Source organism: Microcaecilia unicolor, chromosome 1, assembly GCF_901765095.1.
Source record: "Microcaecilia unicolor chromosome 1, aMicUni1.1, whole genome shotgun sequence".
Lineage (NCBI taxonomy): Eukaryota > Metazoa > Chordata > Amphibia > Gymnophiona > Siphonopidae > Microcaecilia > Microcaecilia unicolor.
In genome coordinates, this window is record NC_044031.1 from 657998596 (window position 1) to 658022781 (window position 24186).

At 42.5% G+C, this 24186-nt stretch overlaps 1 protein-coding gene across 5 annotated transcripts in view; it reads left to right on the plus strand.

Annotated features, from left to right (window-relative positions):
- Positions 1–23872, plus strand: part of C1H15orf39 (chromosome 1 C15orf39 homolog) — a 184048-nt gene extending 160176 nt beyond the window's left edge. For 3 of the 5 annotated variants that reach the window (XM_030186689.1, XM_030186712.1, XM_030186697.1), the window contains exons 3-4: positions 19756–19789; positions 20928–23872. In XM_030186689.1, the coding sequence (XP_030042549.1) occupies positions 19756–19789; positions 20928–21844 (951 nt within the window). In that variant the 3' untranslated portion in view covers positions 21845–23872. The remainder of the gene's footprint in view (positions 1–19755; positions 19790–20927) is intronic. The other 2 variants (XM_030186704.1, XM_030186719.1) reach the window with 1 other exon arrangement.
- Positions 23873–24186: the final 314 nt, after the last annotated feature.

Below are 24186 nucleotides of genomic sequence, written 5' to 3' on the forward strand. Positions count from 1 at the left end.
AAGGGAAGCGAAGAGAGATGGTACCCATAGAGAGGAAGGGAAAGAAAGAAGAGAGGAGATTGTGCCCATGGGGTGGAGGAGAGACCAGAGGAGATGGTGCCTATGGAGGGGAGGGGACCGAAGGAGAGAGGAGACGGTGCTCATGGATGAAGGGGAAGGGATAGAAACAAGACGGATACAAGGAGAAAGAAAAGGCAGAAAGTTTGAATGTAAAAGATGTATATAGGGCAAGAAGTGAAGAAGAAGGGGGGAGGAGGCCCTGAAAATAGAGTTCAGAGCACAGACAGAGGAACAGAACCAGAGACAGGGAATAAGATGATTAGAAAAATAAAATCACCAGACAACAAAGGTAAGACCATACTCGTATTACAATTCGACATGTCCAGCGCTTTTGACATGATGGATCATGGAATATTACTACACCTATTAGAATACTTCGGAATCGGAGGTCCAGTTCTCAAATGGTTCAAAGGATTCCTCACCACCAGATCCTACCAAGTAACAACAAATACTGACAGATCACCAACTTGGATACCGGAATGTGGAGTTCCTCAAGGATCCCCCCTTTCACCAACTATTTTCAACCTAATGATGATACCACTAGCCAAGCTACTAGCCAATCAAAACCTTAATCCCTACATATATGCTGATGATGTCGCGATCTACATCCCGTTCAAAAGTGACTTAAACGAAATTACCAACGAGATCAACAAGAGCCTCCAAATCATGCACTCTTGCGCGGACTCATTCCAGTTAAAACTTAACGCAGAAAAAAACTCAATATCTAGTTCTCACTTCCCAATATAACACAAACAAATACCCTACCGTAACCACACCATACTGCACACTTCCTATTTCAGAAAATCTGAAAATTCTCGGAGTCACTATTGATCGAAACCTCACACTCGATACCCATGTGAAGAATACAACGAAAAAAATGTTCTACTTGATGTGGAAACTCAAAAGAATAAAACCTTTTTTCCCAAGGAACATCTTCCGCACACTAGTACAGTCATTAGTGATAAGTCACTTGAACACCCTGTACGCAGGCTGTAAAGAACAGACCATTAAAAAACTCCAAACAGCCTAGAACACCGCAGCCAGACTCATTTTTGGAAAAACTAAATACGAAAGTGCGAAGCCCCTAAGAGAGAAACTGCACTGGCTCCCGCTCAAGGAACGAATTGAGTTCAAGATCTGCACAACCGTTCACAAAATCATCCACGCAGATGCCCCACTCTATATGTTAAACCTAGTGGACTTACCGCCCAGAAACGCCAAAAGATCGGCCCACAAATTTCTCAATCTGAACTTCCCCAGCTGTAAAGGAATTAAATGCTTACAGAGTGTTATTATGATGTAGTCATTACATGATCTTAAATACAATCGATAGTAGGCTGAAGGTAGATGAGGATTTAGATGGGAAGGTGTTGGGTAAGTTCATGTGAGAGGTGTTTTTAATGAACCTGAATGGTTTAAGGAATGCTTTGTTTCATTAAGGATGTCTTTTATAGGCTTTGTTGAAGAGATGTGTCTTCAACGATTTGCGAAAGTTGGTTAGATTGTCCATGGTTTTCAGGGTCATGGGTAATGCGTTCCATATCTGTGTGCTTTTGTACGCAAAAGTAGTGGCATATGACTGTTTGCATTTAATTCCTTTACAGCTGGGGAAGTTCAGATTGAGGAATTTGCAGGCTGATCTTTTGGCGTTTCTGGGCGGTAAGTCCACTAGGTTTAACATATAGAGTGGGGCATCTGCGTGGATGATTTTGTGAACGGTTGTGCAGATCTTGAACTCAATTCGTTCCTTGAGCAGGAGCCAGTGCAGTTTCTCTCTTAGGGGCTTCGCACTTTCGTATTCAGTTTTTCCAAAAATGAGTCTGGCTGCGGTGTACCTGAGCATCCTTCTGGCTTTGACAGTTGCCTTTTCTACCTGTTTGGCCACCTTAAGATTATGGGACACAATCAACCCCATCTCAATCTTTTGTACACAGAAACACTTCACCCCCTATATTGTGCCATTCCCTTGAATTTTTGTAACCCAAGTGCATGACCCTGCATTTCTTAGCATTAAATCTTAGTTGCCAATTATTGGGCCATTCTTCAAGCCTGTATTAGATCCTTCCCTATGCAATCCAGACCCTCTGAGGTGTCCACCCTGTTACAGAGTTTGGTATCATCTGCAAAGAGACAAAACCTACCAACAGTCCTTCCGCAATATCACTCCCAAAGATGTTAAAAAGAGCCAACCCGAGGACTGATCCCTGCGGTACAGCACTGATAATATCCCTTTCCTCATAGCAAGCTCCATTTACCACTAGCCTCTGTCTCCTTCCATTTAACCAGTTTTTAACCTAATCAGTCACTTTAGGTCCCATACCAAGGGCACTCAGTTTATCACTTGCCTTTGCGGAACCATGTCAAAGGCTTTGCTAAAATACAAGTAAGCCACATCTAGTGCTCCTTCCACATCCAATTGTTTGGTCACTTGATCGAAGAAATCAATCAGATTTGTCTGACATCTTCCTCTAGTGAAACCATGCTGCCTCAGGTCCTATACTCCATTCAGTTTGAGAAACCTCACAATCCTCCGCTTTAGAAGCATTTCCGTTAGTCTACTGTAATTCCTAACGTCCTCCCTATGCTTTTGTGCAGAGGGACCACATCTGCCCTTCTCCAGTCCTCCGGGACCACTCCAGACTCTAAAGAAGCATTGAAGAGTTCAGACAGCAGAGCCGCCAGAATGGATGTGTCCTATCAGGCCCCATTGCTTTGTCTACTTTTAGTTTAGCTAGCGCTTCACGAACAGAGTCTTCTGAAAATCGTTCCTGGTGTACCATGCATCCATCCCCATTAACATTTGTTTTCTGCAGTCCTATCTCCGGCCTTTCATCCGTGGACACAGAGCAGAAATAATTGTTAAGCAGTTCTGCTTTATACATATTCCTCCTTCTCGGCTTCGAGCCTCACAATGCTCACATTTTTTGTTGTTCAGTTCAAAAGTCTGTTTAGAGAATTACGGTTTTAAATGTTCTAAATACTGAGGCTTGGGGTTTGGAATTTCCTTCCAGAGCTGAAATCCAAAAGGTAGGACTGACAACAGCAAAGGTCTGGATACAAGTCTATTAGTTGTAATAAGTGTCTTGATGGCACCTTGTGGGCATTACAGGTTGCACAAAACTCTGCAGCCCGGTTGCTTACAGGTGTTAATAAGGTGGAACGCATTACACCTCAGTTGCAGAGTTTGCATTGGTTGCCTATCGTGTGGCGCATTGAGTTTAAGATCCTTATGTTGATTTTTAAGGCACTGTATGATGATGCTGCCCTGGCCTTGGCACAGGGCTTGCATGCGTATTGTCCTGGGCGTGTTTTGAGATCCCAGGGACAGGGTCTGTTGGTTCCTTCATTTCATCAGGTTCGGCTTGAGGAACTTCGTTCGTGCGTGTTCCTTGTTGTGGGGCCTAGTCTGTGGAACTGTAAAATGTCCTTCTCCTTGTGCCAAGTACTGTTGGCTATCTGTGTTTACGAAACAGTTGGAAGACCTTGTTGTTCTGTAAGCTTTTTCTTAGGAGTTTGATTGGGATATCAGTAGGGTAATGGGATGTATTGTATTATTTGTGATAATGATTTTAAGTATGTTTTTATTGTGTTCTGCCTAGATGTTTGGATGGGTGGATTAGAAATCTGTTTAAATAAATAAATCTTAACTAGTGAGTTGATTAAATCTTTAAAACAGTTGATGCATAGGTGTACTTCTCTACTTAAGGGAATGGGACTTGATATACCGCCTTTCTGTGGGGGGTTTTTTTTTTTTTGTAACTACTTCTCTACTTAAGGCTTTACAGATCAAAGTTAAAATCTTACACACCAATGGATGACAGTGCAATGCAACAAAATGTGTTTAACTCACCACACGTCAGTTAAGATCTGGGCGGCAGCATTCTGAACTATTTGAAAATGTCTTTAAAAAATAGCATGCAAGCCAAGATAAATCAAATTACAGTAATTTTGAACAGTATGAAAATAATCAAGACTTAATGGTTTCAGCCTGTGGCCAAGCACTGAATATCTGGAGTTATATCTAGCCGGTGACAGTAAACATTTTTTATCGTCCAGTTAGTGCCCACATCTAAACCCTTCTGAATCATATCTTTACTGGATTTGGGAGCAGTGGAACCAGTTCTGCCTCAACTTCAAAGGGGTAAAACACCTGCCTCAGTGTTCACTTCTTTCGAATGGAGGCTGTTCACTCAGTGATCACCTCAGTCTGTCCAGGCAAGTTACTGACATCTCTGGATCTTTGAGTCCTATCTCCATTTTCCAATCAAGGTAGATCACATGTGCTAACTGCATTTTTGTGTCCTGGGGCAACATTTTTAGTTTCATATTATTAATACTCGATATACTGCCAGTCAGAGAGTACCGTCTAGGTGGTTTACACTCAGTATAAAATTGTCTCTCCATTCAGCCTGGTGACTTCCCCACTCAGATTCTCTAAGGTGATGGGTACTGGTTGCAGCTCAGTTGCGCCACCAGGGCATTCATGTCCAAACCTATCTGGATTCTTGTCTAGTCCGGGCTGACTCTGCGGCAGAGTTTGTAGTGGTCACCTCTCAGATCATCCTGCTCCTGGAGCACTTGGGCTGGGTGTTGAATCAGGCAAAAAATCACCTCTTGCCTGCTCAAACCATGGATTGCATGGGGTGTGCCTTGATACAGCTCTAGAAGCAGTCTTTCTCACAGAAGAGTGCAAGGGCAAGTTGCAGGCCAAGAAATTCAACCTATACAATTTGTATGCCCCATGGGTCTGGTACTATCTCCAGCTTTTGGGCTTCGTGGCAGCAACCCTTGAAGTGATACCTTGGGCTCGGGCCCATATGCATCCTCTCCAGGTGGCCTCTTGTCTCAGTGGGCTTCTGTCTCGCAGGACTTCAACCACCATCTGCCTCTACTTTTCAAGGCTTGACGCAGCCTGGACTAATGGGACTGTCCCAGGGACCTTCTTTGGGGTGGGGAGGCCCACTGGACCTGACCAGTTGGGTGGTAGTGACCACTGAAGCAAGCCTACTAGACTGGAGGGGGGGGGGCTCACTGTTGGACTCCCCTGGAGGCCTCTTGGTCCATCAGCCTCCTAGAGACCATAGTAACAGAGTAAATGACGGCAGATAAAGACTTGTACGGTCCATCCAGTCTGCCCAACAAGATAAAGCATACTGGATAGACCAGGGTGTTTTGATAGGCTCTGGTGGAGTTTCTCTTGCTGCTATGGGGGAGAGTGGTCTGAGTGGTTTTAAGACAGTGCAACAGCAATGGCCTATATTGACAAGCAGTGAAGTACCAGGAGTCCAGCAGTAGTGGCCTTGGAAGCAGCAACCTTTTGTCACTGGGCTAAAGCAAACCTTCTGGAGTTGGCAGTCCACATAGCTGGCAAGGAGCTTTTAGGTGGATTTTCTCAACCAATCTCTGCTGGGGCAGGCAGCCTTTCAACTCCTCCAGGACTGGTGGGGGCAGTCAGCCTTAGATCTCATGGCCTCGAGCAGGAATACCAAGACAGGAAGTGCCCTAGTCCAGCAGTGGCCCAAGGAGGAGTTACTTTGCGTCTTTCTGCGATGGCCTCTGGTTGGCCTTAGAATAGCATGTCATCCCTTTCTGGTACTTCTGGTGGATCCAGATTAGCCCTAAAGGCAATGGTACACAGATCTGGTTCACCAGTTAGTGGAATATTGTGTTCAATTCTGGTCGCTGCATCTCAAAAAATATATAGTGGAATTAGAAAAGGTACAGAGAAGGGCAACAAAAATGATAAAGGGGATGGGATGACTTCCCTATGAGGAAAGGCTAAAGTAGCTAGGGCTCTTCAGCTTGGAGAAAAGGCGACTGAGGGGAGATATGATAGAGGTCTATAAAATAATGAGTGGAGTTGAACGGGCAGATGTGAAGCGTCTGTTTACGCTTTCCAAAAATACGAAGCTACAATGTAGTAAATTTAAAACGAATCGGAGAACATTTTTCTTCACTCAGCGTGTAATTAAACTCTGGAATTCGTTGCCAGAGAATGTGGTAAATGTGGTTAGCTTAGCGGAGTTTAAAAAAAGGTTTGGACGGCTTCCTAAAGAAAAAGTACATAGACCATTATTAAATGGGCTTGGGGAAATCCACTATTTCTGGGATAAGCAGTATAGAATGTTTTGTACTTTTTTGGGATCTTGCCAGGTATTTGTGACCTGGATTGGCCACTGTTGGAAACAGGATGCTGGGCTCGATGGACCTTTGATCTTTCCCAGTATGGCAATACTTATGTACTTATGTATAAGGCTCTGCTTCTCCTTCCCCAGGGGTCTCGGGCTGCTCAAGTAAGGTCTAGTGGAAATGTAAGATCCAGATTCCTTCTGGTTTACGGTTTGGCCCTTAAGAGGTGGCACTAAGCAAGAAAAAGGTTTTCTCCTATGGTTATTTCCACTTTGCTAAAGGCCTGCAAGTCATCCACTTCTTTGGATTATGTAACATAGTAACATAGTAGATGACGGCAGAAAAAGACCTGCACGGTCCATCTAGTCTGCCCAACAAGATAAACTCATATGTGCTACTTCTTGTGTATACCTTACCTTGATTTGTATCTGTCATTTTCAGGACACAGACTGTAGAAGTCTTGCCCAGAATTAGCCCCATTTTCAGGACACAGACCGTAGAAATCTTGCCCAGAACTAGCCCCACCACCCAAACACCAGCCCCACCTCCCAATCTCAGCTAAGCTTCTGAGGATCCATTCCTTCTGCATAGGATTCCTTTATGTTTATCCCATTCATGCTTGAATTCCGCTACCGTTTTCATCTCCACCACCTCCCGCGGGAGGGATTATGTCTGGGTCTACAAGGGAAAGGCTACTTGATATACTGCCTTTCCGTGTTTTTTTACAACTACATTCAAAGTGGTTTGCATAGTATATACAGGTACTTATTTGTACCTGGGGCAATGGAGGGTTAAGTGACTTGCCCAGAGTCACAAGGAGCTGCAATGGGAATCAAACCCAGTTTCCCAGGATCAGAGTCCGCTGCACTAACCAATAGGCTACTCTTCCACACAGGTTTTTGAGGAATGGATTAAACAGCATTCCCTCTCTCCATGGAGGGCTCAGATCCCTGAGGTGCTCAGATTTTTCCATTAGGGATTTGATCAGGGGTGAGTGCTAAACTCTTTTAATGTCCAGCTGATGGCCCTCTCCTGTTCTGGGGCTTTTCTTTGCAGCTCATGGGGATATTGCTCAGTTTTTGAAGGGGGTCACCCACCTGTGACATCCCATTTGTTTGTCTCTTCCAGTTGGGATTTGAATGTAGTACTGAATGTCCTCTTGGGAGCTTCTTTTGAGCCTCGGAGGATGGTTTTGATCAAGGATCTCACCTTGAAGATGGTCTTTTTGATGGCAATTGCTTTGGCTAGGAGATTGTTGGAGTTTTAGGCCCTGTCCTGTAAGGACCTGTTTCTCTCCTTCTCGGAGGACCCTGTGTATATCCACACGGTCCCCTCCTTTTTCCCTAAAGTGATATCTCCCTTGCATGTGAGCCAGGAAATCTGTTTACCTTTCTTCGCAGGCCAGGGTTCAAATTCAAGAGCCAGGAGGCTCCACAAACTCCTGTTTCAGTACTTGAAAGAGGCGAATTATTTTCAACATTCTGATTATTTATTTGTTTTATTCCAAGGACCTCATAAGGGCTACATGGCATCCAATACCTCCATTGTGCATTGGATAAAAGCAGTCATCGAGGGCACCTACATTTGCAGGAACAAACTAGTGCCTTCTGAGCTGAGAACACATTCAACATGGGTGCAGGCAACTTCTTGGGCAGAGGCCCAAGTGGTCTTCCTGGAGGATATCTGCCGGGTGGCAACTTGGTCATCACCCTATTCCTTTTGAAAGCATTACAGACTGGATGTACTAGCCAGAGCCCATTTGGACTGGCAGAGCCATCATTTAGGGGGCCTTGTCTTCCCCTGCCCATTGAGTTCTGCTTGTGTACATCCCAATTTCATCATACATGTTGATTTTATTTTCCTTTAGTTCAGCTGCATCATCCTGTGCCCCCCCCCCCCCCCCCCCCCCCCCCCCCCCCACACACACACACAGAAGACTTCAAATGATAGGACTCATGGGGATTTTGTCTTTCTCTCTAGTGGTGTTTAAAAGAAAAGAGTTCCAAGGTTTCTGGCTATAAAGTTAATTATAGTTGCAGTGGTTAATGAAGCATAGATGTTGACAGATGCATACTGGAGTTTTCTACAAATAACCAGCTGTTATACTGGTAACATTACTGGGAAAAGTCAGTTTTTCTACCTCCATCTGCTAGTAGGCAGGGAACACAACCCAATAGTCGGAATGGTGCAGCAGGACTAAAGGAAAGGAAATTAACAGGTACAGCTAAATTTCACTTTACAATTCTCAACAGTGAGAGCACACTTCAAATTGATGTAATGTATACCTTAACGGAAACATCTGGCTGAGCTAATCCTAATTAATAAAATACCTGTAGTTCATAACTGAAGAGAATAGCCAAGTTTTTAAGATGTCTTTCTAAAAATATTGAGATTCCTTACCGCTCATAATAGTTTACGCCCCTCCCCCTCAATGTCCTATCTGTAGTGGCCACCTGTCTACAAACTTTACAGTTTGATCTGCAAGAGTGTTCCATTTTCTGAGCTTAAAGAGCACAGAGAGTTTAAACGTTCATATAATTGCTTAAATAGCATAAGGGTTTTTTTTTTTTGGTGTTTTCCTTCTGCTCACTATGTTTCCATCATCACTTTACCTCATCTCTCTATCTCTCTGGATAAGGTGCAGCAGTTGCCTAATGGTAGGAGACTTAGCCAGGCCACAATATAAGCAACTCTTTTCTCTTCAGTAGCAAGTTTATCTTCTCTTGTCCTACATCAGGGACCTGATTCTGAGTTGCAGAAGATGTTTCTGTGCTACCTGGTTGCAGAGTTATAAATCGGCTTATAGTAGGGCACTAGGACTTTTTTCTTACCCTTCTATATAAAATAATACACACATATTTTGCTTAGATTTTGGCATTAGTCACAGGAAAAACTGGTAAGATATCAAAATAAGCAGCAAGTGGTCTCAGCACTGTGTATGTCTAGTAGAACTATAGAAATGGTTAGTAGTAGTGGTCTGGCACTGCCACAGGAAACTTGAAATATAAGAAAAGCCAAACAGTGTTGGGCTAAAGCTCCATCTAACTCAGCATCATGTTTCTGAATGTGTCCAAAAGTGGGTGCTTGCAGGAAATGTGTAAAATAGTGTGGTGGTTGTTTTAGGAAAATAAAGTGATACTTTTTTATTGGACTAAATTCATTTTTGAAGCTTTCGAAGGAACAGCCACCTTCAGACCAGTATGCACTAGGCAGGGCTGGGCGCCGCCATTTTGCGGTGTCGAAGGAAGAGGAGGGAGGCAGGCTGCATCCCTCCTCCAACTAAGGTAGGGGGGCCGGGAGGGGGTTTGGGGTTATTTTTATCAGGGATTCGGCGGCAGACAACTCGGGCAGTTGGGGTGGGCTGGAGGTCCGCCCACCCCTGTCGCTTGCAGGGATGGGGGGGTTGACCGGCGGCGGCGGCCACCTGACCACCAGGGAGTCTTTTTCTGGGGGTTTGGGGAGGCTGGAGACCCACCGGATCTCCAGCCTTCCCTGAACCGGGGGGGGGGGGGGTGGAACCGGAGGTCCACCGGACCTCCAGCCAGCCCTCCTTGCTCAGGGCAGGGGTAGTCAGGGCCTGGTGGTCCCATGGACCTCCAGCCCCTGTGTTTGACAGGTTTGGGATTTTGACAGCCCAGACCTGTCAAACAAGTGCCTGGAGGATTGTGCTGAGCGCATGCTCGGCACAATTCGCCCGCACTAATACCCCATGATCAGAGATAATTGCGCTGCTTAAATTTGCATGCATTATCTCTGATCATAGGTGTAATAGCGCCCCGCGCTGTTCCAGCAGTAGTTTAGAGCACTGTTTGGAACAGCGCAGGGCTTTTGATCATGAGGGTGTAAGAGATTCGACTCATGCTGTTCCTCAAATGTTGTATACATTATTCAATGCAGAAAATGTGAAGAAGGTGCTATATTTGAGAAACCGGACAGGTGTTAAATACAAAAATTAACTCACACAGGCAGCACATCAAACACCACAAAACAATTAAGGGTGACACCTCTGTGGGGAACCTTTTTCTGAACAAGGACACTGCATAGATAACTTCATAGCCAGAATTCTAAGAGGTTAACTTTAAAACAACCCAGGAACATAAGACCTTTGCTGTTAGAATGATAAAATATTTTGACACCCATTAGACAAGACTCAACAAGCATCTGTGTTTCGTATCTCATTACAAATCATAAAATTTATACTGCTTTGTAGCCTTCAAACTACCCATTCACCTCCCTCTGTTTCTCACTCCCCCAACCCCCTACTTTTTCCTCAAGACGGTCATAGTTTTTATGTTTCACTGTATATATTTAATATTGATTTCTTTTGCTCTTATATGACCTGAAGAAGGTGGCTCTAATTTCAAAAGCTTGTCAAAAAATGTATTATGTTAGTCCAATAAAAAAAAAAGTAAATGTGTAAGAATAATGCATGTCAAATGGTCCTCCCCCATTACACCCATCTACTTTCCAGCACTCATGATGTGGTGATTCATTGAACCTCATGTGACATCCCTGATTGTTGCAGATAAATCATATGCTGTTGACATTTTATTGAAGATATTCCAATTTTTCTTTTCTGCTAATTTATAATAAAACGTCAGGGGGACTTCTTCTACTACCTTATATTCTATTCTAAAATCACCAACACTTTTCACAATATACTTTTACTAACAGACCACCACAGAATATGATATTTTTGGGGGGGGGGGGGGGGAAGCCTCAGAACCACACCTTCACCTGTTGATTTTTAGGTGATAGGATTTCACGGGTGAATTATGTCACCTTAACACAGCTATGGCAAAACTCGGTGGGGCCGATGAACATTTACAGCACACTATCTTGCAAGCTAAGTTTGATTATTGATAAATTATTTTTATTATTAGCATTTGTAAAGCGTTACCAGACGCATGCAGCGCTGAACACCTGACATAAAAAGACAGTCCCAGCTCAAAAGAGCTTACAATCTAAATAATACAGACAGACAAGACAGTTACGGGTGAGGGAAGTAATGGGTGAGAAGGAAGGAAGGGACAAGGGGAGGGCAATTGAGTATTGGCTAGGAGCCAAAGGCAGCAGTGAAAAGGTGGGTTTTCAGCATAGATTTGAAAACAGGTAGAGATGGAGCTAGACGTATAGGTTCAGGAAGTTTTTTCCAGGCATAAGGTGCCGCGAGAGAAAAGGAGCGAAGCCTGGAGTTAGCAGTGGAGGAGAAGGGGCACGACAAGAGAGATTTGTCCAGTGAACGGAGTTCACGGGGAGGAATGTAGGGAGAGATGAGAGTGGAGAGGTAATGGGGGGCTGCAGAGCGGATGCATTTAAAGGTCAGTACAAGAAGTTTAAACTGTATGCGGAATCGGACAGGGAGCTAGTGAAGTGACCTGAGTGGGTTAGTGTGGGTAAAACGGTTCTGGCGGAAACTAAGACGTTCCGCAGAATTTTGGACAGATTGGAGAGGAAAAAGATGGCTGAGTGGAAGACCAGTGAGAAGTAAATTGCAATAGTCCAAGCGAGAGGTGACAAGGGTGTGGACAAGGGTTCTGGTAGCGTATTCAGAAAGGAAGGGGCGAGTTTTGCTAATGTTGTAGATAAAAAAACGACAGGTTTTGGCGATCTGTTGAATATATGCAGAGAAGGAGAGAGAGGAGTCAAAGATGACTCCAAGGTGACCAAGGAGGCAGGGAGGATGTGAGAGCCATTAACAGAGATAGAGAAGGGGGGAGGAGGGTTTAGGGGGGGAAATGAGAAGTTCAGTTTTGGTCATGTTTAGTTTTAGATGGCGTTGAGACATCCAAGCAGCAATGTCGGACAAGCAGGCTGAAAGTTTGTCCTGGATTGAGGTTGAGATTTCAGGGGTGGAGAGGTAGATTTGAGAGTCATCAGCGTAAAGATGGTATTGAAAGCCATGGGATGAAATCAGGGTACCAAGGGAAGAGGTATAGATGGAGAAAAGGAGGGGACCAAGGACAGAACCCTGAGGCACACCAACAGTCACAGTTTGAAAGAATACCAGTGGATTGAGTTGGGGAGGTTTTTTGCCAGGGACACAATTCACCTGTGAAATTCTATCACATAAAAACCAACAGGTGAAAAGTGTTGAATTCTGTAGGTGAAATATGCATCATGGGTGTGCAGGCCAAAAATTTTCATTTTGTTTAATTTCATGTTTATGTGATTTTTCATTTTATTTGGGAAGCCCTTTTACAAAGCTGCAGTAAGCACTAAAGCATGCTTACAGCATCAAAAATGGCGTACCACAGAGCATGCAGAGTAGTTCTGTCTGATTCAGTCAAAAAAATTTCGATTCGGTACGATTCGATTCTTTCAAAAAAAATTGGTTTCTCAATTTACACAGGCAGCAGCAATTGAACAAAGGCAAACTTTAGTGTGAACACGCCATGCAGTGTTACATCGTGTGAAAAGTGAAGTTTGGTCAAGTTCTACATCTTCCAGTTTTTATTAAGAAAAATAATTTTGTCCACTTTGGCTTCAGACAACTGCGTCTTGCAGCTATAATTTGTCCAGAAGCAGAAAAAAATTCTTTCGGAGGGCACAGAGGTGGTTGGTGTACACAGAAATGTACTGCTCTTCAAATACAATTGTGGCTTCCTCAAAAGCCTGCAAAACATAAATGAGTTTTTGGGCAAGATCATAGTCACGTTCAGCAGGTGCACCTTTCTTTGTGACTTTATTCCTGCTGCTCAAAGCCAAACCAATGGGTTGTTTGCCCCTGAAACATGTTCAAAACAAAATAATCCATTTGTGTAGCTAAAAGGTAAACTTCTACAAAACAGATGAAGATGTGATTCCATGTTCCCCAATGAAAGGAGAGTTTAATTCTACTTCCATTTAATTTCAATATATTTCATCATCTTTATAACACCAGGCTTTGCAGATTACAACATTTAAAATAAAATCTATCAGGAAACAGGATATCCTCATTAAAATCTGACCATCTGTATTATATAGAAGAACAGCGAAGAAAAACAGGCACAAACTAGGGAGTTTATAATTATTGTTTCTACCAGCTACAATAATTTGTGAAGCTGTTTTAGTGATATTCAGTTGTTATTTCTTTTCTCCTCCACCTAAAGCACTGCCTATCCAACTGAAACAGCTATAGACTTGTTACAGATGTGGACCAACATTAAAAAACGACAACGTGGAAGCAGCAGCTCATAGGTTTGCTTGCTTTGTTTTGAGCAATGATGGCTGCGCGGGGGAGTGGACACACAGATTAACCAAATTGGGTTACTTGCTTGCAGTGGACTAGATAGGCAGCTCACCTCCACTGTTGTCTATTAAACCTCCTTACTTGGCTTGGCTGCTGGTCCTGCCCCCTGATGTCAGTTCCTGTTCCAGCTGCGTGCCAATAGAAAGACTTTCTTGCCTGCACTAACAACAGAGAGACCTTGAGCAGCTGCAGTGGCTTGGGTGACAGAGTGAGGGAAAAAGGGAGGGAAGCAGCAGCTTGGGAGACGACGTGTGTGTGGAAGGGAGGGAGGTGTGGAAATCCCGGAACGGAACTCCTGATTTTTTTTCCCAAAACGAATCGACAAATTGTGAGTTGGACTGCACTAATGCAGAAGCATCCCGCAGTAATTTTGCCATGTGCATGCACTACCCACATGCTAAAAAATAAAAATTATTTTTGGTGCAGGGGCGTGTCTGGGGCGGAGAGTGGATGGGTTCTACTCTAATCGATTTGTGCAGCTACATTGCCGCACGCTAACCAGTTAGTGCAGGTTTATTTTATGAGTCCCTACTGCCTTCAAATTAGGTGGCAGTAGGGACTCGCATGTTAATGCGAACATTAGCGCATGGCCATTATTGAAAAAAATCTGAAAATCAGCCATTTTACCCCAATGGTAAAAATGGCCTTGGCACACAGGAATGACCTAAGTAAGGGTGCACGAAGGCCACTTTTTACCACTGTTGAGTAAAAGGACCCCGAAGAAAATTTTCCAGCTAAACTTTGTTCGTACTAAGACTGCAGATCTTTCTCGAGAATTAGGCTCTAATTGGTGCTGTATACCTTATATTTTGCAACTAACATGAGGATACAAATATTGCATTTAGAGGCCAACCAGCAGCAGCCCCTTCCTGGGCCTACTTTTTCATTGGTGGCTAGTGGGGACAGGAGCGTCTCCACTCGCTCCTGCGCATGCCTGGCCCAGAAAATGGCTTCCGGGACTTCCAGCAGCAGTCTGACGAAACTGCTGCAGGAGATCCCTGCAGTCACCTTGAGCATGGAATTAGTACCAGTTCCATGCTCAGACTCTGCAGATAGTGCAAACTGCAGCAGCCCATTTCTTGTGGGAATAAAGAGATCAGAGCAAATTACTCCAACTCTGAAAAGTTTGCACTGGTTACCAATAAAGTTTTGTGTGCAGTACAAATACTGAATTTGATCCATCAGTGTGTGTATGGTATAGTTCAGAATTTTATGGATACCGTGTTGATATATAAACCTCAACAAGAATTATGCTCTGAGGCAATGAAACAACTTTGTGTAACTACATGTCATTTATCAGAGATATGAAATTGTACTTTTTCAATTGCTGGTGTTAATTTATGGAATCAGCTGTGAGAAATGTTAATTATGAAGTACCTCTACTGTGAGAAATGTTCAAGCACAAGCTGGCATTTCTCTTTGCTCATCTTGCAGTGTATAATTTCAGCAACAGTAAGTGCCAGGGAAGTATGGTAGGTAAGATGCCAAATGCCCCTATAGAAAGGGGAAAAAAAGGTAACATCTGGAGAGCCTTACTTACATATCAGTGCCTGTAATATGGTAAACAAATGCCTAGATCTAGAGGCTGCAGTGATATAAGCCGACTTGGATATAGTGGCAGTCACGGAGACGTGGTTCACGGAGAACCATGACTTGGATATAGTTATTTCTGGCTATAATCTATTCAGGAAGGACAGGGTAGAAAAAAAAAGTGGAGGAGTGGCATTATATGTTAAGAATAATATTAAAGTGACCAAACTACAGGATGTATGGGGTAAGGAAGGAGCGCTGTGGGTTAAACTGGTAAGAGGGAAAGGAAAATGTATTTACATTGGTGTAATATAAGAAATTGGCAGAGTCTTAATTGAAGATATCCACAAGATAGCTAGGAAAGGAGAAGCACTACTTATAGGCAACTTTAATATGCCGGACGTTGATTTGGAGCGTCCCTGCTGCGGGGTCGACTAGAAGCAAAGGGATCTTTTATTCTCCATAGGAAGAATTGTAGAAACCAATAAGGACAAAGCTGAAGTGCTTAACAATTATTTCTGTTCTGTGTTTATGGATGAAAGGCCGGGGGTAGGACTGCAGAAAATAAATGCTAAGTGGGATGGATGTGTGGTAGACCGGGACTGATGCTCAGAAGACTGTGTTCGTGAGGACTTAGCTAAACTAAAAGTAGACAAAGTGATGGGGCTTGATGGGATACATCCAAAGGTACTCGAGGAACTTGGAGATGTTCTGGCGGCTCTGCTGTCTGACTTCTTCAGTTCATCCTTAGAGTCTGGAGTGGTTCTGGAGGACTGAAGAAGGGCAGATGTGGTCCTTCTGTACATGAGCCGGAAGTAAGGCGCAGGTTGGGAATTACAGACCTGTCAGTCTGACCTCTGCGCTGAGTAAACTAATGGAAACGCTTCTAAAGCGGAGGATCGTGAGGTTTCTCGAATTGAATAGACTGTAGGACCTGAGGCAGGATGGCTTCACTAGATGCAGGTCGTGTCAGATGAATCAGATTGATTTATTTGACTTGGTGACCAAACAGTTGGACATGGGAGGGGGGTGCTAGATGTGGTGTACTTGGATTTTAGCAAAGCCTTTGACACAGTTCCGCACAGGTGACTGATAAACTGAGTGCCCTTGGTATGGGACCTAAAGTGACTGGCTGGGTTTAAAACTGGTTAAATGGGAGGAGACAGAGAGTAATGTTAATAATGGAGCTTGCTCTGAGGAAAAGATGTTATCAGTGCTGTACTGCAGGGATTTGTCCTTGAGCCAGCCCTTTTTAACACCTTTGTGCGTGGTATCATGGAAAGGCTATCTGATAAGGTTTGTCTCTTTGCAAATGATACCAAACTCTGTAATAGGATGTACACCCTGGAGGGTGTGAATGGCATAGGGAAAGATGTAGCGAAGCTTTAAGAATTTTGGCAACTAAGATTTAATGCTAAGAAATGAAGGGACATGTATTTGGGTTACAAGAATCCAAGGGAGCGATATAGTTTAGGGGATGGAGTGCTTCTGTGTACGAAAGAAGAGTGGGACTTAGGGGTGATTGTGTTTAAAGACCTTAAGTTGACCAAGCAGGTAGAAAAGGCGTCAGTCAAAACCAGAAGGAGTTTTGGGTGCATAAGGAGAGGGATGACCAACAGGAAATAAGAGGAGGTAGTGCCCTTGTATAAGTCTCTGACAAGGCCCCATTTGGAGAATTGCATGCAATTCTGGAGACCGCACCTACGGAAAGATATAAACAAGATGGAATCGGTCCAGAGGGCAGCTACAAAATTGGTAAATGGTCTCTGTCCTAAAACATATAGGGACAAGCTTATGGACCTCAACATGTATATTCTGGAAGAGAGGCAGGAGAGAGACATTTAGATACATCAGTGGCATTAATGTACAGGAGGTGAGCCTTTTCCAAATGAAGGAAAACTCTGGAATGAGAGGGCATAGGATGAAGTTAAGAGGATATAGGCTTAGGAGGAATTTAAGAAAATACTATTTAATGGAAAGGGTGGTGGATGCGTGGAATGGCCTTGTGAAGGTCATGGAGATGAGGACTATATCAGAATTTAAGACAATGTGACATAGGCATGTGGGATGCTTTAGGAAAAGGATGAGCTAGTGGTTGCTGAGGATGGGCCATTTGGCCCTTATCTGCCATCATGATTCTGTGTTTCTAGGTCAGGAACGGTAGCATAGCCTTCCACTGCTCCAGCAGCTGGCAGCTCATGTGGCTTTTCTCCTAGCAGTTCCAGTGCAGCATTTATGTACTTCTCAGATTTAGGCACTATAGTCAACCTCCTAGTTCACTTAATGGCAAAGCTGGACCTGTTGCTAGTCCTGTTTTGAAGAAGTGCCATCATAGAATACTAGTTTTGTTTTGCAGAAAAGAGCATGGATCGATTTTGGATCTATGCTACATGGCAGAGCAGGATTGTTGTATGATTGGCTGTGTCAATGATTTAGAGCTCTGCAGGCATGAAGGATTTGACAGAAGCTAGGGGAAGGAGAAAAGTTAAAATGCATAAAGGTGGGAGTAGATTAGAAAGAGGAAGACAGCATGTGATGGGGGTGGGGAGTCTGGGTGCAGAAGTTAGTTGTTCTTTGTCGCCTATCCTTCTGTAGACCCCTTCCTTATCTTGATCACCCTTCCTTCTCGTCCACTGTCTAGTATTGCTACAGCTGGAAATAATTTGAAGATTTATCAGATTTGATGAGCCTTGGAAAACTTAAAAATAGAGACTTAATTTAGACTGGTGTTTCTGCCTCAGATTTCCCCAGGTGTACTAGGAAATCTTGAAAAAAAATTGCAAAGATTTTTGGAAACATTGGGCTAGTTGAATTACCCACTGCATCTCAAAACAAGGAGAATGGGGCTCTGATTGCACAGTTTTCTCTGCCAAGGGATTTCTTTGTTAATTCCCATCTACTATATGTGAGCCTTCTATTATCAATCCTTGTTCTAGAGTTGTTTTAGTGGAAATATTTTCCATGTAAGAAATGCTCAGAAAAAGGGGATCACAAGATGTTGAAAGGAGGTGAAATTAGGAGTGACATAAGCAACCTTCTTGAACAGGGGTTCTCAACCCAGTCCTCCAGGCATATTCAGCCAGTCAGGTTTTCAAATATCTAAAATGATTATACACGAGAGAGATTTGCATGTCCTGCCTCGGTTTTATAGAAATATATCTCATTAATTTTTAAAAATGGATATCCTGACAACCTGATTGGCTAGATGTGTTCCAAGGACTGGATTGAGACTCCTGGTTCTAGAGCAGGCATTAACATGAACAAGCCTCAAGAATAGTTAAACCTGACTTGCATTATTTGATAGCCATGACCCCCCACCTCTTTGCTAGAAGGCCGGTAGCAGGCTTCTGCTGCCACAAGGCAAGAACACTTTACACTAAGCCTGAGGCTACTATGAACCATTACATGCTCTCAGTTCTGCCCTCTTCTTCTGCAAGTTTTCAAACAGGAAACCCATAGTAGGAGAGGGTAGGGTCTGCTTGTGCTTTCTTACAGCTACAGGCTTTGTGTAATGTTTTCCTTAATATTCCTGCACACCTTACAATCTCAAGGATACCATTTAACATAGCTTGGTAATGGTGTTCTTAAGGATTCAGTGTAAGGGCATATTAACAGAAAGCATAGTGGTTATGTGGAATAGTTTCTCATTACATATTATGAAGATCAAACAACCACAGGTACAGAGCGTATGGATTAAACACATTGAATCCTTGTAGGAGAAGATAAAACCTAAGACTTAGTGAGCACTTCATCAAGACTCAGGGGTCACATTCTCTAGGTTTTAGAGGGTGCTGTGGGTTGTAATCCTAAGACTTTCACTGCCATGATTAAGCTGAGTTTGGGGGAGAGGATGTTATAAACAATAGGAGGAGCCCCCATGTAGTTGGGCTATGGACTCATGAGCTTCATTCACAATAGAGGTTAATTGTAATTGAGCTGGAAACCCACAAAACCAGGGATAAAACTAGTTAATCACAAAAGAATGTTTTTGCCTCAATACCAATACCTCAATAATTGTTTTTGTTATTCCTTTCTTATGAATGTATTTATTTTCATTTTTAATTTTAAATAGATTTTTTTTCTTGAATATTTCACCTTTTGAGTAAACTAGCTCTTTGGCCAACAGGTAGAGACAAACAAGGATCTGAGGCAGAGAGAGACCTTCTCTAAACAGTGCAACTGAGCTCCTTAAGCTTCTTTAGTTGTACGAGTAGAGTACAAGAAACAAAATGGCTCTTTCTGGCCTACTATGCCTTTTCTGCCTTTATTAGATCCAATACGCCTACAGCATCCTGAGACTTTTTACCTCCATTTGACTGATTAGGTAATATGAACTCAGATTTCCATAGTCTAAAAAACAATTGTGAATTCAGATTGGAAAGCATTCATATAACTGTAGAAATGGCTATATAAATGTACTTTGTAATATTTTTCGTGACTGGGCAATATTTAAAACATTTTTTATGTAGGCAAACAGGCTGAATATAAATTGTTGAGACATTGTATCCACTCAGACTGAAAGACATTCTAGAGTGTTTAATATTTTTTTTTCATCACATGTTGCATGAGTGTTGGATCTGTCATGTGCTATAGCAAAGTAAAATGAAGTTAAATACTCTCTTCCTTATTCTATCTACTAGCAGCAGTCCTATTGAATCTTTACTATTTAGTCCTTCTTAGCTTCAATTCCAGCTAGTCTGCAAACTATTACACTCCTGAAATCTATAGTTCCTATCCAGTACTAACAGTTTTAGAATATTTCCACTAATTTTCCAGATTATTACCGCTAACTTTATTTTTTACAGGTTCCAGTTCACAGGCTGGCCTACATGCCTCCAAGTACGTATGCGTTCTTTGTAAACCAAACAAATGGTTTGTGTAAAGGGGGATTTCAGACGGAGAAGAGGGCTGACTAAACAACTGGCTTTGTGACTTTAAAATGAGGTAGCAGATTACTCTGTCTGGTTTATCATCCCATTCTCCCTTCTCATCACCCTTCCATACATTTAACATCCAGGTCAGCACTGAGAGAAAGGTGTCTTTAAGCATCTATTTTTTAAAGTCAAATATGAATGTAATAGAAATAATTTGTTACTTACATTTATAAAAGTGAGTGTTTGCACTATCCAGGTGTGGTTCTGTTGGGTGTTATGCAAGGTTCTTCACACAGCTCTGCTAATGATTACCAATCCCGTTTTGCACACAAGGCTACTACAATACTGGTCCCCACGGTGGTCTCTCTGTGTACCGTGTCCTTGACCTTCATTGGTATTGCGGATATCCCTTCCCCTATTTTTGCTAATACAGCTGTTTTCAGCCCATTCTTTTTGAAACCACCTGGTTGATCTGGTTTCAGCATAGCCACAATGAATATGCATGGAATATATTTGCATATGCTACCTCTATCACGTGCAGATATCTCATGCGGGGACGACCAGACTGAGAAACATGCTAATGCATCAGGCTGTTCTGTTGTGCGCATTTCTTACATTCCTAGCATCCATAAAGTTCATAGAGCATCTGAATCTTTTTGTGCACCATTCTGGTTATTCCTGTGCTGCACACCCACATCATTAAGCCTGTTTTAACTTGCATCTTCCTCCACTGTTCTCCTGTATTGTCCACATTATTTTACAGGTGTAAAAATAATGGTATGATGCCAGCAAATAATTCTGAGAAGGTTTAAAATGAATGTGAAATTAGCAGCTAGTGTTCTCATGTTTGAATGCATTGGATTATTGTTGGAATATGGATGCTACTCCTTTTCTTCATTCTGTCTTGATTAAATTGGAGCTAAGTAGGGGGAGGACCAAGTAGAAGATTATTGCAGCTGTGTGTTGGCTTGTAGAATGCAAACATAACCACCTCCTCTATTTTCAGGGCCAACATTATTTGTCAACTTATTAGCTACCTGTTCTGTTTGTAAATAGATTAATTTTCCAGTTTTAGTCATAGCTGTGCCTTTCTCTGTTTTCAGGTGAACATAGCAAGGGGAGCTCAGAAGGGAGAGAGAGGGTGGCACCACCGCTGCTGTGTCAGAAAAATAAGACGGCACAAAGAACAGTAACCCTTGCCAAGATGCCAGGTCCAACAATGAAGGAGAAACGCAGGAAACAGGAAGTAGTGCGTTCCTTTTGCAGACTGTCTGCTGTGCCAGAAGAAACTAGTGCCTCAGCTCTGGAGAAGAATAAAGCTCATGTTGAAAAACAAGAGGGACTACCTAATGGGAAGAAGGTAGCTTTGCCAACAGGAGAGGTGGCCTTTCCTGGGAAAGAAACTAAGTCTTTGGTTCTGAAATTGAAGAGAATTCTCTTGCCCTCCTGTACCAAGAAAGGAGTCTTCCAGTCCAAAAAGCCATCTCAGTCCCTTCGGCTAAAACAGACCAATCTCTCACTTGGCAGTAAAATTGCTAAAGACTACTCGGAAGTGGGCAGCCATCCCAGTAAGCAGAAAGTAGAGGTCACTGTGAAGAAAGGAACTGCCCAGATTGCCAGGAAGACACGCAGCACTTCAAGGGTTTTGCACCTTCGAAATTCCATGGTCCAGATCAAATTTCAACAAATGGTTCCAGGGGCACAAATGAAGAAGTGTGCAGGCAAGAGCAAAAACTGCTCATTGCTCAGGAAGTTCCTCCGTCCACACAGATACTATGTGGAACCCCCTGCAGCTCAGTTGCCATACCCAAAACTTGTGGGAAAACGGATCAGGCATCTGTATGAAGAGAATGACAAGACAGAGGTCTGGTACCAGGGGGTAGTGCTGAGTGTCCACAAACGACACCAGAACCCATTAAAGACTATATATGAGGTCAGGTACGACAGTGAGCCAGAGTGGCAGTACTATCTGGAGTTGCTCCAGGACTATGAAAATGGATGGTTAGAGATAGTAGAGTAAAAACAGCATTACCAGTTTGGGGATTAAAAGACCTGTGAAACCTGCCAAACTGTTTCTAAAATCTTCACTACAATCATTCTAGCCCAGTGTTCCATGGGGCAGATTTTTGGTTGGCATTCCTAATCACCAGTGAGATCAATTTTTGCTTTTTCTCATCCATCTATCCGTACATCTCATGATGTGGTGGTGGTAGGATTTTTCCTGGACTTCAGTGATCTTTTGCTGATGTATCACTGTCCCATTTTTGTTCTGTTCAAAGAGCTGCTTTCGAAACCGAGCCCTTTGTCCTCCCTTGACCAGTTAATTAATCTGTACTATGTCCTTGGATTGTTCTAGTGACCTTGTGACTTTTATCCCATATCTGTTTACATGTTAGCAAGCGGACAGAAATTAAGATGTCTCCATTGGTGGTACCATTATTTTCATGTTCTATCCATTTTTAAAACAATACATTTTTATTGTACCTTTCATGTGGAGCTCCTAAATCCTGTTCATACATTTCTAAGTTACTTTGTTGTGGTATAAATGAAAACATTTACTACAACAGCACCATGATATACTGTATATTACTCTTTTATCTGTTCACACTGGGAAGAATATAATGTCAACTTTTCTACTGTTGTGTTCTGTACAGGTACTTTGTGATGGCCCATTTGCACTAACCACTCTCACAAGGTGTTTCCTGTTCCCTCTTAGCACTTGCATCTAATTAAAATGAATCATTAAATAACAGAGCAAGACACATGAAGACATCAGGTGAAGAGATTTTCAAATGCATTTCTTGGCTCATTACAAAATGAGAACATTAATCAATATGCATTTGCTGATTGCAAAAATTATGCAGCATTCCATAGGTTCAGGCTTAACTATCCCTCATTTTGGACCTTTTTGCAATATTAGAAAACATAAAACTGAATTTCTCCAGATAACTATGCATTTATTTATCTCGAGGATGTTGTACAATCAACACTGGTGTATCAATTTTCAAAATGAGATATACTTCCCAGCTTCACTGTCAAGCATATGTCCATTTTGCCACCAATCTTTTACATGTGAAATCAGAACGGGGCCAGCTGAAAAACAGAGAGGCAACTTTTTTTTACCAGCAGTAGGAATTTATTCTACCGGGGGGGGGGGGGGGGGCAAAAAGGTGCAGGACTATATGACTGTTTTAGACATAGCTTGTTTTTAGATCTTTTTACCACCACCCCAAATTATTATGTACCAGCTACCCACAATTTGGAGTGATAAAAGACCAAGGCCACGTATGAGAAAAGCAATTTTTATTACTTACCAAATAAAGATACAATCAATTGTTTCTCTTGGGAGAGCAGCTCTGCTATACATAAGTACTATCTGAAACTGTCTCTCCAAAGTAATGTTCTAATACAGCTGCTTATATATCTTTTCTTTAAACAATGCTTAACATAGCTTCAGCAAGTTATCTTCCTCAGAGATCATCTTGTTTTCTTTTCTCACCATCTGTTTCCCCTCTGTTGCTAAACCACATTTTTTTTGTCTATTCCTAATTGCCTCTTTCTCATGCCTGCTGGCACACAAGAATGTCTTATCAGATCATGAGTTTCTGGTTCACATGCTTATCAGCTTTTCGCCCTTTGGCCCTGTTCCATGGTGCATGACCTGTGCTCATTATTTACAAGCTAACATGAATGAATATGGATAAGAACCAAATAAAGATTTTCACTACATATAGTATTTATTTAAAATTGGGGGATGAAGTAGACCAGTGCAGCTAGCCAGATTTTTTAGTATGTGACCAAGTAAAGGTCAATATTTCTCATGGGTATGAGTGGATTCAGACTCCCATGTCTGCTGGAGTGAGATTGTATAGAGAAGCTTGGACACCAGTGTTTGTTTATAGTGTAATTTTTATATAAAGAAAGGCTATTTGTGTTATTTAATGTTTTGTATTAATTGAGCTCTGATGAGTGCTTGAATGCAGTTAAAGTCTTTTGGTTTGGAATTTTGCCTTGCTGTTAAGGATTGTGAATATATTAGTACTTTTGGCTTGGTTGTTTTCTTCTTGAATTTGCAAACAAAATATTAAAGAAAATCTGTTACCATTCAACAGATTCTTCCTGCCAACTAATAGCGAAACGGCTTGTTAAAGATTACTCCACACAGTAATCTTTAACAGGCACACAGTTCCGCTTTCTTTTGGCATTCTGGCTCAAACGTTTTCAAACATGCTGCGGTGTTAATAAAACAAGGTAAACAAAACCATGCATATGCATAGATTTTCTAGTACTTTCCAATGAGTACTGATCTGTTTTTGGATCATTTTCAAGAGTACATTCCAGATTGTGGGATGGTATGACCAC